The sequence below is a fragment of the Bos indicus x Bos taurus genome, chromosome 6, assembly GCF_003369695.1.
Source record: "Bos indicus x Bos taurus breed Angus x Brahman F1 hybrid chromosome 6, Bos_hybrid_MaternalHap_v2.0, whole genome shotgun sequence".
In the NCBI taxonomy this organism is placed as follows: Eukaryota; Metazoa; Chordata; class Mammalia; order Artiodactyla; family Bovidae; genus Bos; species Bos indicus x Bos taurus.
In genome coordinates, this window is record NC_040081.1 from 114,945,960 (window position 1) to 114,958,629 (window position 12,670).

The 12,670-nt window shown below is 56.4% G+C and overlaps 1 protein-coding gene across 1 annotated transcript in view; it reads right to left on the minus strand.

Annotated features, from left to right (window-relative positions):
- The window catches only part of RGS12 (regulator of G protein signaling 12), a 114,758-nt gene that overhangs the window by 85,218 nt on the left and 16,870 nt on the right, over positions 1–12,670 (minus strand). The window contains exon 2 of the mRNA XM_027545164.1: positions 3,372–5,315. Within this exon, the coding sequence (XP_027400965.1) occupies positions 3,372–5,225 (1,854 nt within the window). The 5' untranslated portion in view covers positions 5,226–5,315. The remainder of the gene's footprint in view (positions 1–3,371; positions 5,316–12,670) is intronic.

Sequence of the window (12,670 nt, forward strand, 5' to 3'; positions counted from 1 at the left end):
TCTCCTTATCAGTAGGATGATGAGCTCACAGCATCCCCATTCAGGTCAAATAAGGAGATAAAGCAGACTGCAAACAGTGAGCGCTTCGTCGCCACTCCCCAGCTCTGGAGACATCCCTTCCACGCCAAGGGCTTCGTTCTTTTGTTACAGTGTAAGCAGCAATAGCCAACACCTTCCTTTTCACTACATTTTTGTTCAAGGTGAAAGAACATTAAAAAGAAGTCCAAGACCCTCCTAAGTGCAGACCACTGTCCCTGACAAAGGGTCCAAGATAATACAAGAGAACAACGATAGTCTTTTCTACAAAGGATGCTGGAACAAGGCGTCCACAGCCAAAAACTGAATCTAGACACAGACCTCACACCCTCAGAAAATTAACTCCAAGTGGATCACAGACGTCGGTGTAAAACAAACAATCCCAAAACCCCTAGAAGATAGCACAGGAGAAAACCTAGGTGACCGTGGGTTCAGTGATGTGTCTGGCACAGCACCAAAGACACGATCCGTCAAAGAAAGAATTGACAAGCTGCTGGACTTCATCAAAATAAAGAACTTTTACTCTGTGAAACAGGGTATCAAGAGAATGAAGACAACTCGGAGAACGGGAGTAAATATTGCAAAGACACATGTAATGAAGGACCGTTATCCAACACAAACAAACAGCCCTTAAAACTCAACGGTAAGAAAACAAACAATCCAAGACTCAGGGCTCCCCTGGCAGCCCAGCGGTTTAGACTCCACGCTTCCAGTGCAGAGGGCCTGGGTCTGATCCCTGGTCGAGAGAGATGTGCCGTGCAGTGTGGCCAAACAATCTGATAAAAAATGCGCCAAAGATCTTAACAGACACCTCACCAAAGATACCCAGATGGCAAGTAAGTACAGGAAAAGACATTCAACATCACATGTCATCAGGGAGATGCAAGTTAGAACAACGAGACACCACTACACAAGTGTCAGAAGGGCAAAAACGCTCAACTCCGACACGCAATCAGGGCCAGAACTGAAGCGACAGAAACCTTCTTCCTTGCTGGCAGAGGTGCAGCCACTTTGGAAGGTACTTTCTTACAAAGCAGAACACACCCTGAGCCTGCAATTCAGCAACCTCACTCCCTTGGAGCTGACCCACAGGAGTCAAAAACTTACACCCACACAGAAACCTGCACACAGGTGTCTAGATCAGCTTTATTCAGAGCTGCCAGAACCTGGAAGCAACCACAGTGTCCTTCAGGAGGGGAACAGATAAACAAACTGTGATGCCTCCAGACAATGGAATATTGTTGGTGCCACGGGAAAATGAGCTGGCATGCCAGAAAGACAAGGCTTCTGCTTAAAGGCACGTCACCGAGTGAGAGAAGCCACTCTGAAAAAGCTACGTGCCGGTGCTAAGCTGGCATTCTCCAAGAGCGGGACAGTGCAGACCGCAGAAAGCCTGAGTAATGGCCGGAGCTGACAGAGGGAGGGAGGGGCAGGCAGAGCACGGAGGGGATTCAAGGCAGTGGAAACCACTCTGCATGACCCACAGTGGTGAAGACACGTCCTCATACACTTGTGCAAGCCCACAGAACACACACCACAGAGTGACCCTAGGAGAAACTGTGGGGTCCAGGTCTGCTGATGGTGACCAGGTCCCCCTGGGGGGGAACGGGACGGCGGGGAGGCTGTGCACCTTTGAGGACAGAGGAAACGCCGTGCCTTCCCCTCAGTTTCATTATAAACCTAAAACGGCTCCAAAAGACAGTCTTTTGAAAAATAGAAAGAAGCCCAAGGTTTGAATCATGAACCTGCTTCATCCTGACGGCTGGCCTCAGACAAGTCCTTAGCCCCTGCAGGACCAGTCACCTGCCTGGACGAGCACAGCACCACCGTCTCAGGGTCCCTGAGGTCAGACCTCTGTCCCCGAGGAGCTGAGACCGCGTGGAGCTGGACGGGGCCGACGGGCACTTCCCACCAAGCAGACAGACGTGAGGCAACTGCCGTCCACCCTACGCTCCTGTCAGTGACGGCTCCCCGGCACAGCGGCAGTGGAGAGGAACCCCTTGTGGGGGACGCACTCAGAGAGAGGGCCGACGCCCATACTTCAGGTAACGCTTCGGCCACTTTCCGGGGCCTCTCCTCCCCAGCCCCTCCCCGACCCAACGGGGACGCCCAGGCGAAAGCTGCCGTCCACCCGTCCATGCCGCAGGTGGCCCAGCGGGAGTGGGTGGGAAGGCGGCCCCAGCCAGGCAGCTCAGACCCTGGAGCTGGGGGAGGGGCCCTCGAGGGCAGAACCCCCGAGCCCGGCCACTGTGGCGATGTGCTCAGGCCCTGTGATCACAGCCGTGTTTATAAAGGCAGGGTCTGCACTCAGACACAGCACAGGGCCACCCGGGCGTCGAGGGAGGGAAAACCCTGAGGGACTTCCAAACCCTCTGTCTGGAAGCTTTCTTTCAAGTGTTTCGTGTCAGACCTGGGAAGGGGTCAGGTCTTGACCCCCTCCTCTACTCTGACTCCACCCGACCCACCAGCACCTTCCCGGGATTTTCAGCTTCTGGGAACAAAGGTGTGAACAAACGCAGAAGAGGCACTTCAAACCAAAAAGGTCCTCTGAGAAGAATTCCTCTCAAACCAGCTGAGCGGCGAGCCAGCCCCCTTGTTCCGGCCGCACCCCACGTCTCGCCCTCCCTCCAGCACCTGCGGGCCCCGCGTCCCGCCCTCCCGCCAGCACCGGGGCCCCGCATCCCGCCCTCCTGCCAGCACCTGCTGGGCCCGGTCTGGCTCAGATGGTACAGAACCCTCCTGCCAACTCTGGCAGGTTTGATCCCTGGGTTGGGAAGACCCCTGGAGGAGGAAACAGTAGCCCACTCCAGTATCCTTGCCTAGGAAATCTCATGGACAGAGGAGCATGGCGGGCTATAGTCCATGGGGTTGCAAAGAGTCGGGCAGGACTGAGCAACTGAACGGAACTGAACTGAAGGGATCACGCGCACAGTCCAAGCCTCCCTGAGCTGTCTGCGGCGGCTTCAGCTGCTGCTTCTCGTAGCAGCACCTCCTGCGTGGAGGAAACGCTGTGGGGAAGCTCCCTGTCCTGAAGGGAGCAGGCTGAGCGTCCAGAACCTGCCCCCATGGCACCCACCGCAGTAGGAAAGGATGGGAAGCGGGGAGGAGGGCCTCACCCCAACCGGGAGCTCACTGCCCCTCCACTGCCGCCTGTCCCACCCGACGCCCGCCTGGGCCCCACCCAGAGCCCCAGTGAACCCAAGGGAGGTGCCATGAGGCCTCCAGAGGCGCCCGGGCCGGGCGGGAGGAAGCGGGCCACGCAAGTGCCAGCGTCCATCAGTAACTGACCGAGTCAGGAACCACGCTCGCCTCCCCGACCCTGCCTCCAGGCTCACCTTCTTGTCTTCCTTGGTCTTCCTAACACTTCGATGGGGGCCGAAGATGTTCTGCACGCCAAGGGCCTTCCTGGCCCAGTCCCTGCGCTGGGTGCTGGGCGGGGGCTGGGCTGGGCTGCCCTCCACGCGGTAGCGGTCAGCGGGAATCTTGCTCATGGGCGGGGGCAGCGTCCCACAGTTGACGCTGGACCAGCCGTCCGTGGAGTCGGTGTAAGACTCCTGGTCGCTGACGTGCCCACACTGCCACTGCCGCAGCACGTGCACTGGGAGCCACCGCTGGCTGGAGCCGCCGCCGGGGCCCACAGCGCCCCTCCGGGAGGGCGGGACCGGGCACCTCAGGGGGCCGGGGGGGCCCTCCACGTGCGGAGCGGGCCCCAGGTGCTTACCGAGGTCCCGGCACCTGTCAGCCTGCGGGGCAGCCTCGAACGGGGCCCCCTCAGGGTCGAGACAGAAGGCCCCGTTCCAGGGGGCAGTCCAGGGCTGGGGGCCCCTCCCACCCGTGCCCTCCCAGGCGCCGCCGCCGGGGCCGTGCCTGCTGGAGGCGGCGCCCAGGTCCACCACGAGCACGCGGCTGCTCCTGTCCTCGGGGCTGAAGTTCCCGATGCCGCTGTCGCTGTTGCTGCTGGTGCTGGTGTTCTGGTGGGCATCGGCGTCCCCGTCAGCGAAGGCCCGGGCCCGCACGCCCTCGATCAGCTCGCCCATGTCCCGGTAGAGCACGGAGATGAACTGCAGCACGGGCAGCGAGGACGCGGGGAACTCCAGGCAGCCGTTGGTGTCGGGGTCGGCCGTGCACTCAAACCCGAAACGCCGGGCGATGCCCTGGTGGATCTTGTGGCTGAACAGGTCGGGGTCCACCATGAACACGTGGCAGGACGTGCGCAGGGTGCCATCCTCCTCCTGCGCCAGGCTCCCGTCGTCGCCCGCCTGCATGGTCACCAGCCCGAAAAACCTCCTGTCGTCTGGGCACACGGCGCTGAAGGCCAGCCTCTCGGCCGGGTAGCGGGCCAACACGGCCGCCTTGTCCGTGCACAGCTGCACGCAGTCGTGCATGACCTTCATGGTCACCAGCGAGTGGATCTTCTGCTCGGCCCGCAGGCGCCGCAGGCAGCCGCGGATGGCCTGCACGCTGTCCGACTCCAGGCTGCAGCCGGCAGACGGCAGCTCGATGGAGCCCAGGTAGCCCACAACCATGGCCACGTTGAGAATACTTGCATCCAGCCCAAAGTCCTCAGGAGCCTCCAGCCCCGCGCCGAAAGCAGAACCATGGTTCCCCGCTTTGGGCGTCTCCTCCTTAGAAGGCAGGCTGGGGTGCGGGTGACTTGCACTCTCACGGGCAAGGTCACACCGGCCAGCGGCCGACTCTGAAAGCGACCTCTGCTTCAGCTTCAGAGGCTCTGAACTGCTGGCTCGAAGGCCAGGGTTTTCAAAGATCATGTTGAAAATCCCTCCTGACTGCATTTCCTCAACGACTCTCTCTGCCCTGTTTATTCCTAAAGCCTTAGAGTCGAGCTTGGGCTTCAGCCAGCCTTTTCCTTCGTAAAAGCCGAACTCCTCGTCACTGGAGCAGGACTCCAGGTGGCCGCCGCCCTCCGCGATCACCATGTGCAGGACCCCAGAGCACTTCCCGATTAACTTCACCACGTCTTCATGGGACGCTTTCTTCACGTTGATCTCGTTGACGGCCAGGATCTGGTCGCCGGCGCGGAGGCCCACGAGGTCGGCGGGGCTGCCCCTGAGGACGCAGCTGAGCACGCAGGGCGCCTGGCCCGAGAGCGTGAAGCCGTAGCCGGCCCGGCCCCGGGCCACCTCCACGCTGCGCAGGCGCGGGGGCGCCGGGTCCCCCGCTCGGAACATGTCCGCCGCGCCCGGTGCATCGCTCACCCCACCGGCCGGCCCATGGCGCGAGGCTGCCAGCAGCCAGTCCGGTCTCCTCGGAGGGGTGCCCTGCGGAGGAAGAAGAGAGAGCTGGTTGTTGAAGATCGCACCCTGTACGGTGTGCTTGCTTAAACTCGAACGCACAGTCCCCAGCGCAGCCACCGCGGGGTCAATGCGCAGGAGGGGCACGGTCGCTGTGTAGCCCAAGGGGCCCCCTTGAGGGGCAGGCCTTCTGTCCTTCCGACCCCCACCTCGGCCCACCCCACTCACAGTGTGAGGAGCACAGGACTCCAGCAGAAGCTGCCCCCTCGGGTCTGGACGCAGAGAGGCGCATCCTGGGACCCCCAGGGCCCTGGTGGGCCCCCACCCCGCCCTGGGGGCAGTGCAGAGCCCCAGGGGGAGTGGCCACCCCTAGTCCAGCCTGGCTTCGATCACCACTGCTGTCCACACCAAGTCCGCCCCCAGGAAGGGCCGTCTGCTGGTTCTCTCTCACATCCGCCACCCTCTCTCCAGTAACTGATTTTGAACAAGGCGTGGTGTGGAGAGAACACACCAGCCTGAAACAAGTCCTGCAGGATGGAGGCCACCCCGCGGAACAGACGAGACAAGCAAGGAGAGCACGGGAATCTGTACTTAATTGTCCCACAGGGACGACTGCACAGTGAAAAGGACTGGTTGTCACCAGGAACAAACCCGGGTTGGGGTCCCCAAGGCCACCCCGGCTTCCAGCAGGAGGACGCGCAGGACTGGGCACATTGGTCCTCTTGGCTCCAATCCATCACAGCGAGAAGCTGCAAAGCAGAACCAGCAATGGGAGAAGGTCCAGTGGGGGAGGGGGTGGGGTCCAGGGGAGACGGGCCCCAGCTTCCAGAACCCCGTCCCGAGGACACACAACGGACCCCCAGAGACACGTGCGCCCAGGGAAGCTTGTCACAGACTCAGAGCCAGGGTTCTTACTGGGGGGCCGGCCCTGCAGGCCCCTCTGCTGGGCACTCAATCCAGCCCCAGGGTGGAGGGTGTAAGCACAGACAGAGCATGGAGGCACAGGGAGCCCCCATCTGTGGGGGTGCTGGGGGCCCTCCCGACACCCCAGCTCCTGGATGCCAGCCCCACACGTGGGCCTCTCGGAGGACGGCAGTCAGGACCACTGGGAGGACCCCTCTCCTCACAAAACCCTTTAAAGCTCACTTCCAAAAGCAACACACTGAGTAAATTATACTGTGAAGATCCAAGATATAATAGAACATGTTTTTTTAAAGAGTGTATGTTTTTTAAACAATTGTTTTAACATTGTCAGAAGAAATTCTCAGGTCTTGGGAAACAGTTTCCAGTAACAGAAGCCTAACACAAAGTAACTGATGCTCCCCACCAAAAAAGTGCAAGAGCTGGACAAAAGGGAAAGCATGTTATCATAGGACTACAAGGGCAGCCTCAGGCATGACAGAACAATGGTCTGCAGGATGTATGTTTAATTATTTTATGATGAACAAAGAATAATTTATTTCTAAAGTGGAAGTGAAAGTCGCTCAATCGTGTCCAACTCTGTGATCCCATGGACTATAGAGTCCATGGAATTCTCCAGGCCAGAATACTGGAGCGGGTAGCCTTTGCCTTTGCCTTCTCCGGGGGATCTTCCCAACCCAGGGATCGAACCCAGGTCTCTCACATTGCAGGTGGATTCTTTACCAGCTGAGCCACAAGGGAAGCCCAAGAGTACTGAAGTGAATAGCCTATCCCTTCTCCAGTGGAGCTTCCCGACCCAGGGATCAAAGCAGGGTCACCTGCATTGCAGGCGGATTTTTTACCAACTGAGCTATGAGGGAAGCCCTAAATCACCACATTATTTAATATCTGAGTGATGCCAAATTAACCATTCAAATATGACTGGAATTAATGCCCATCACTGAAGGTGTGTTTATCAGTCTGCCATGTACTGTCCTCCACTCTTCCCACCGGATCTCCTAAAGGGGTGTGGGCTGAAACACGCCCCAGAGCCACCCACGTCCAGACTCCTGGAGCCTGTCACCTCACAAGGCCAAGGGGACCCTGCAGATGTGATGAGGGGAAGGGTCCTGGGAGGGAGGTCCCCCTGGATTCACAGGGTCAGGGAGGACATGACCACAGGGTCATCGTCAGAGGGAAACAGGAGGTGGGAGTCAGAGAGAGGCCTTGATGAGGGCAGCAGAGAGCAGAGCGCTTGGCCTGGAAGGTGGGGGGTGGGCCCCCGGGGGCCTCCAGGAGGGAGCAGCCCCTCCTCCACGCAGGCTTCCCCAGAGACGCTGATTCTGGGCTCCTGGCAGGGCTGTCTGGGAGCTTCATAGTTGGGCAGGCATGTGTGTAAGATGTCACTGTGATGCAGGTGTGACTGTTATTCCCATTTTGCAGATGAGGAAACAGAGGCACAAAGAAGTAACTTGTCTTCAGCTGCAGAACTACTCAGCGTCAGAGGTGGGCTTGAACCTGCTGCTCTGGGCTTCCCCGCTCCCCACACAAAGGGCTTCCGAGAGGAAGCAGAGCGGTACTGGGAGGAGACCACCAGCAGACCCCTGTACCTCAAACCCACCCCCAGCGCCACCCTTTCCCAGCAGGGGCCTCCAGCCACCACCCTGGCTGCTGACACCAAAACCCACCAGGCACCGCCTTCCCCAGACACCCCTCGGGGACACACACACACAGCCCCGGAAACACACCAGATGCATGCTGACCGCCCTGTGCCCCAGCCACCTCATCCCCCAGTCCATTCCAGCCCTGCTCCACGGCCACTCCAGCGCATCTGCCTCCCCCAGCCACAGGGCCCGAACCACCCAGGGCCCTGGAAGACCACAGGCGGCTGCGCTCATCGAGGCCACCACCCAGCAGCGCCCTTGCCCAGCTTTCACCCTGAAAGGGCCCCTTTCCACACCCGCCGGCATCAGTAAGGCCCGTCACCTGTTCATCGGTGTCACCAGCAGCCTGCCACGCACTGGACGGGGCCAGACATAGGACTGTTAGGAGGGAAGGTCCCTTCCTGCGAAGAGCCCTGGGCAGGGGTCGAGGAACCAGAGGCCCCCATAGCAGCAGCTTCTGAGGGTGTCCGCAGCCCCGCCGGCAGCTCCCAGGCGACCCAGGAGGCACCCCCCCCACCACTGTGCTCCCTGCAGATCACTGCTGCCGGCTCCCCATCCCTGTCCCCTCTCCCTGAGGACCCGCTTCCTCTCTGAATGCAAAGCCCCCATGTGGGTAACCCCGTGGCCTGACCACCCGCTGAACTCTCTCCTAGGCGCCAACCCCATTTCCCGAGCTCTCAGCCACGTGTCACCCAAACACGACCCTGCCCCTACGCCCACCCAGCCACCCAGGCCCTGTCCCTTGTCCCCGGCACCTTCGTCCCCCTGATGCCCCACCCTGGGCCTTCTCCATGCCTCTGCTCGCGCCAGCAGCCCCACTCAAGGTCACGTATGTCCACACGCTACTCCCTGGCCTCACGCTGATCCTGCACCCCAGAGACCCCACTGCAGGCCCCCGCAGCCACCCCGCCTCTCCCACCCACAGCTGCTCCCGCCGCCCCACCTGCTGCGCCCACTCCAGTCCACCACGCTCTCCGCCCCTCTCCAAAGTCACACTCGCAGCCCCAGGGCCCTCAGCACCCCCGTCAAGCCTGACAGTCTCCCCCAGCCATTCACGACCACCCAAACCCACCCGGGGGCCCGGCTGTCCCCTCCCTGTGGCCTGTCTCTTACTTTACAGAGAAGACAAACCCCACCAGCCCACCCCGCCCCCACCACCCCACCCCACCCCACCCCGACCAGCCCTCCCCCAGCAGTGCGCACCCTCCCCTCTCCTTCAGGCCAGCATCTCCCCTGGACCCTCAACACCGTCCCCACCACCTCGGGGTAAGGGGGACGGACACCACCTGCCGGGGTCTGAAAATACCCAAACCTCTCTAAACACGGAAGGAGTAAATGCCTCCTTCCCCAGGGCCACGCTGCCGCTCCCCCAGGCAGCTTCTTAAGGGCTCATCCGTACTGGGGGCCCAGCCCTTGGTGCCTCTGAACACCACTCACACCAGCCACCAAGGACCACACGGCCCGGACCAGCAGGCGCGCCGGGTCCTCTCCCCCAACTGCTCAGCAGACTCAGCAGATTCCGCACGTGCGCGTCCCCCCAGGCTCCTCCACGTGGCTTCTCTCCCTGCCCCCGGCAATCACGCCCACCCCAGAGAGGGTCTCCCACCTTCTGATCTCCACCTGCAACTCTTGGGCAAGCTCAAGGCCCCATAAACTCAACAGTCAAAACAAACCCCCTTCCCCAAATCCACCCCCTCTCCGTGACTGGCCCGCCACTCGCTCAGTCACATAGCAGGGGGTAAGGGGGGTGGCCAACACAAGTGGGGGCTCCCAGAAAGACTCCTGAGACCCCGATCAAGACACGTGGAGATTCACACAGATGCATTTTCAACTGCAGAGGAAGGAACACTTCTGAATGCATTCTATGAACCAGTACCACCCTGATACCAAAACCAAATATATCACAAGAATAAAAAATTAAAAGCCAATATCACTGATGAATACAGATGCAAAAATCCTCAACAAAATATTAGCAAACTGTATCCACAACATATTAAAAGTACACCATGATCAGGTGGGATTTATCCCAGGGATGCAAGGATTTTTCAGTATCTGCAAATCATTGTGATAGACCACATTAACAAACTGAAGAATAAAAATAATATAATCATCTCAGTAGATACAGAAAAAGCTTCTGACAAAATTCAACATCCATTTATGATTAAAAAAAAAAAACTCTCCAGGAAGTACACATAGAGAGAACCTACCTCCACATAATAAAGGTCACATATGACAAACTCACAGCTAAGATCGTACTCAGTGGTGAAAAGCTGAAAGCATTCCCTCTAAGATCAGGAGCAAGACAAGGATGCCCACTCTCACCACTTTTATTCAACACAGTCTTTGAAGTCCTAGCCACAGCAATCAGAGAAGAAAAAGAAATAAAAGGAATCCAAACTGGAAAGGAAGAGTAAAACTCTGCAGATGATACAATACTATACTGAGGAAATTCTGAAGACACCACCAGAAAACCACTAGAGCCCATCAGTGAGTCTGATAAAGCTGCAGGATACAAGATCAATAGACAGAAACCTACCGCATTTCTATTCACTAACAACGAACCATCGGAAAGACAAACTAAGGAAACAATCACATTTCCCATCACATCAGAAGGAATAAATAGTCGTGAACAAACCTACCCGAGGACGTGAAAGACCTGCACTCAGAAAGCCACAGACGCCACTGAAAGAAGAGGCAGACGACACAGACGGACGGAAAACACACCACGTTCACAGACTGGGGGACGGACACTGTGAAAACCTCCATGCCACACAAAGCAATCTGCCGTTTCGATGCGATCCCTACTAAAATGCCAAAGGCATTTTTCACAGAAATAAAACAAGTTTAAATTTTCTATTGAAACACACAAGACCCTGAATACCCAAAACAATCTTGAGAAAGAAGAACAGAGCTGGAGGAATCACACTCCCTGACTGCAGACTATGCTACAAAGCTACAGGAGTCAAAACAGCATGGTCCTGGCACAAAAGCTGACACTCACACAGATCAACGGAGCAGAACAGTGAGCCCAGAAACAGCCACACATGCTTATGGCCAATTAATCCACAGCAAAGGAGGAAAGAATACACAGTGGAGAAAAGAATCCCTTCAGCAGGGCTGAGATAACTGGAGAGCTTCAGTGGATGAAATTAGAATGTTCTCTAATACCACATACAAAAATAAACTCAAAAAGCATCAAAACCCTAAATGTAAGGCCAGAAACCATAACACTCCCACATGAAAACATAGGCAGAACACTCTTTGACATAAATCATAGCAATATTTTTAATTCATTTCCTTAGCAAAGGAAATAAAAGCAAAAATAAACAAATGGAGCCTAATTAAATTTAGAAGCTTTTGCACAGCAAAGGAAACTATGGACAAATGAAAAGATAACCCACTGAATGGGAGAAAACATTTGAAACGATACGACCAGTAACGGCTTAATATCCAAAATACACAAACAGCTACTACAACTTAACATCAACAAAATACCTGATTAAAAAAGTGGGTGGAAGACCTGAATAGACATTTTTCCAAAGAAGAAGTGCAGATGGCCAACAAGCACATGAAAAGATGCTCAACGCTGCTAGTCCCTCGGGAATGCAAATCAAAACCACAATGAGATACCACCTCACACCCGTCAGACGGCTATCATAAAAAAAGAACATGAATACCAAATGTTGGCGAAGATGTGGAGAAAAGGGAACCCTCATACCCTGTTGGTCACAATGTAAATTGGTGTGGTCACCGTGGAGGACAGTCCCACTCCTGGGTATATGAAGGGGAAAGTGGCTCAGTCGTGTCTGACGCTTTGTGACCCCACGGACTGTCCGTGGAATTCTCCAGGCCAGAACACTGGAGTGGGTAGCCTTTCCCTTCTCCAGGGGATCTTCCCGACCCAGGAATCGAATCGAGGTCTCCTGCGTTGCAGGCAGATTCTTTATCAACTGAGCTATCAGGGAAGCCCTCCTGGGTATACAATCCCCCAAAAAAAACTAACTCAAAAAGATACATGCACCCCGACGTTCATAGCAGCACTGTTTACAACAGCCAGAACACAGAAGCAACCTATGTGCCCAACAACAGACAAACAGATGAGGAAGATGTGGTGAATACATGCAATGGAATACTGCTCAGTCATTCAAGAGTGAAATCCTGCCATGTGCAACGACACGGATGACTTGGAGGGTATTACGTAAGTGAAATAAGTTAGAGAAAGACAAATACTTATCACCTACATGTGGAATACCATTTATATTATAATATCACTATACGTGCAATCTAAAAAATACAATAACCAGGGATTGTAACAAAAAAGCAGCAGACACAGAGAACAAAATAGTGGTTACCAGTGAGGAGAGGAGTTGGAGGGGCAAGAGAGGCGGAGGACTAGGAGGTGCAGACTATTGCGTCTAAAACAAGCTGCAAGGGTCCATCGTGCAGCACAGGGAGCACAACCAGTGTTTTACAGTAACTATGAACGGAGCACCACCTTTAAAATCGTGGCTCGCTATATTGTACACCTGTAACTTACATGACTTGGTACATCAACTATACTTTGACTAAATAAATAATTTGCCCTGCAAAAAGCAAAGCAAAACAGAAAAGATGAAGCCTCAAGCAAAGGTTATCACAGACAAGGAACAACCGTGCAGAGTCTGCAAAAATCCACAAGTAGCCCAGGGCGGGAGGACAGTCCAGGGCCGCGTCCACAGCGGAGCGGGGCACTGTGGGAAAGGGACAGGCCGGAAGGACGCGCCCAGGGGTGACCGGGGAGGGAAGCTGGGGACGGACTCAGCGACAATCCTCTCTGCT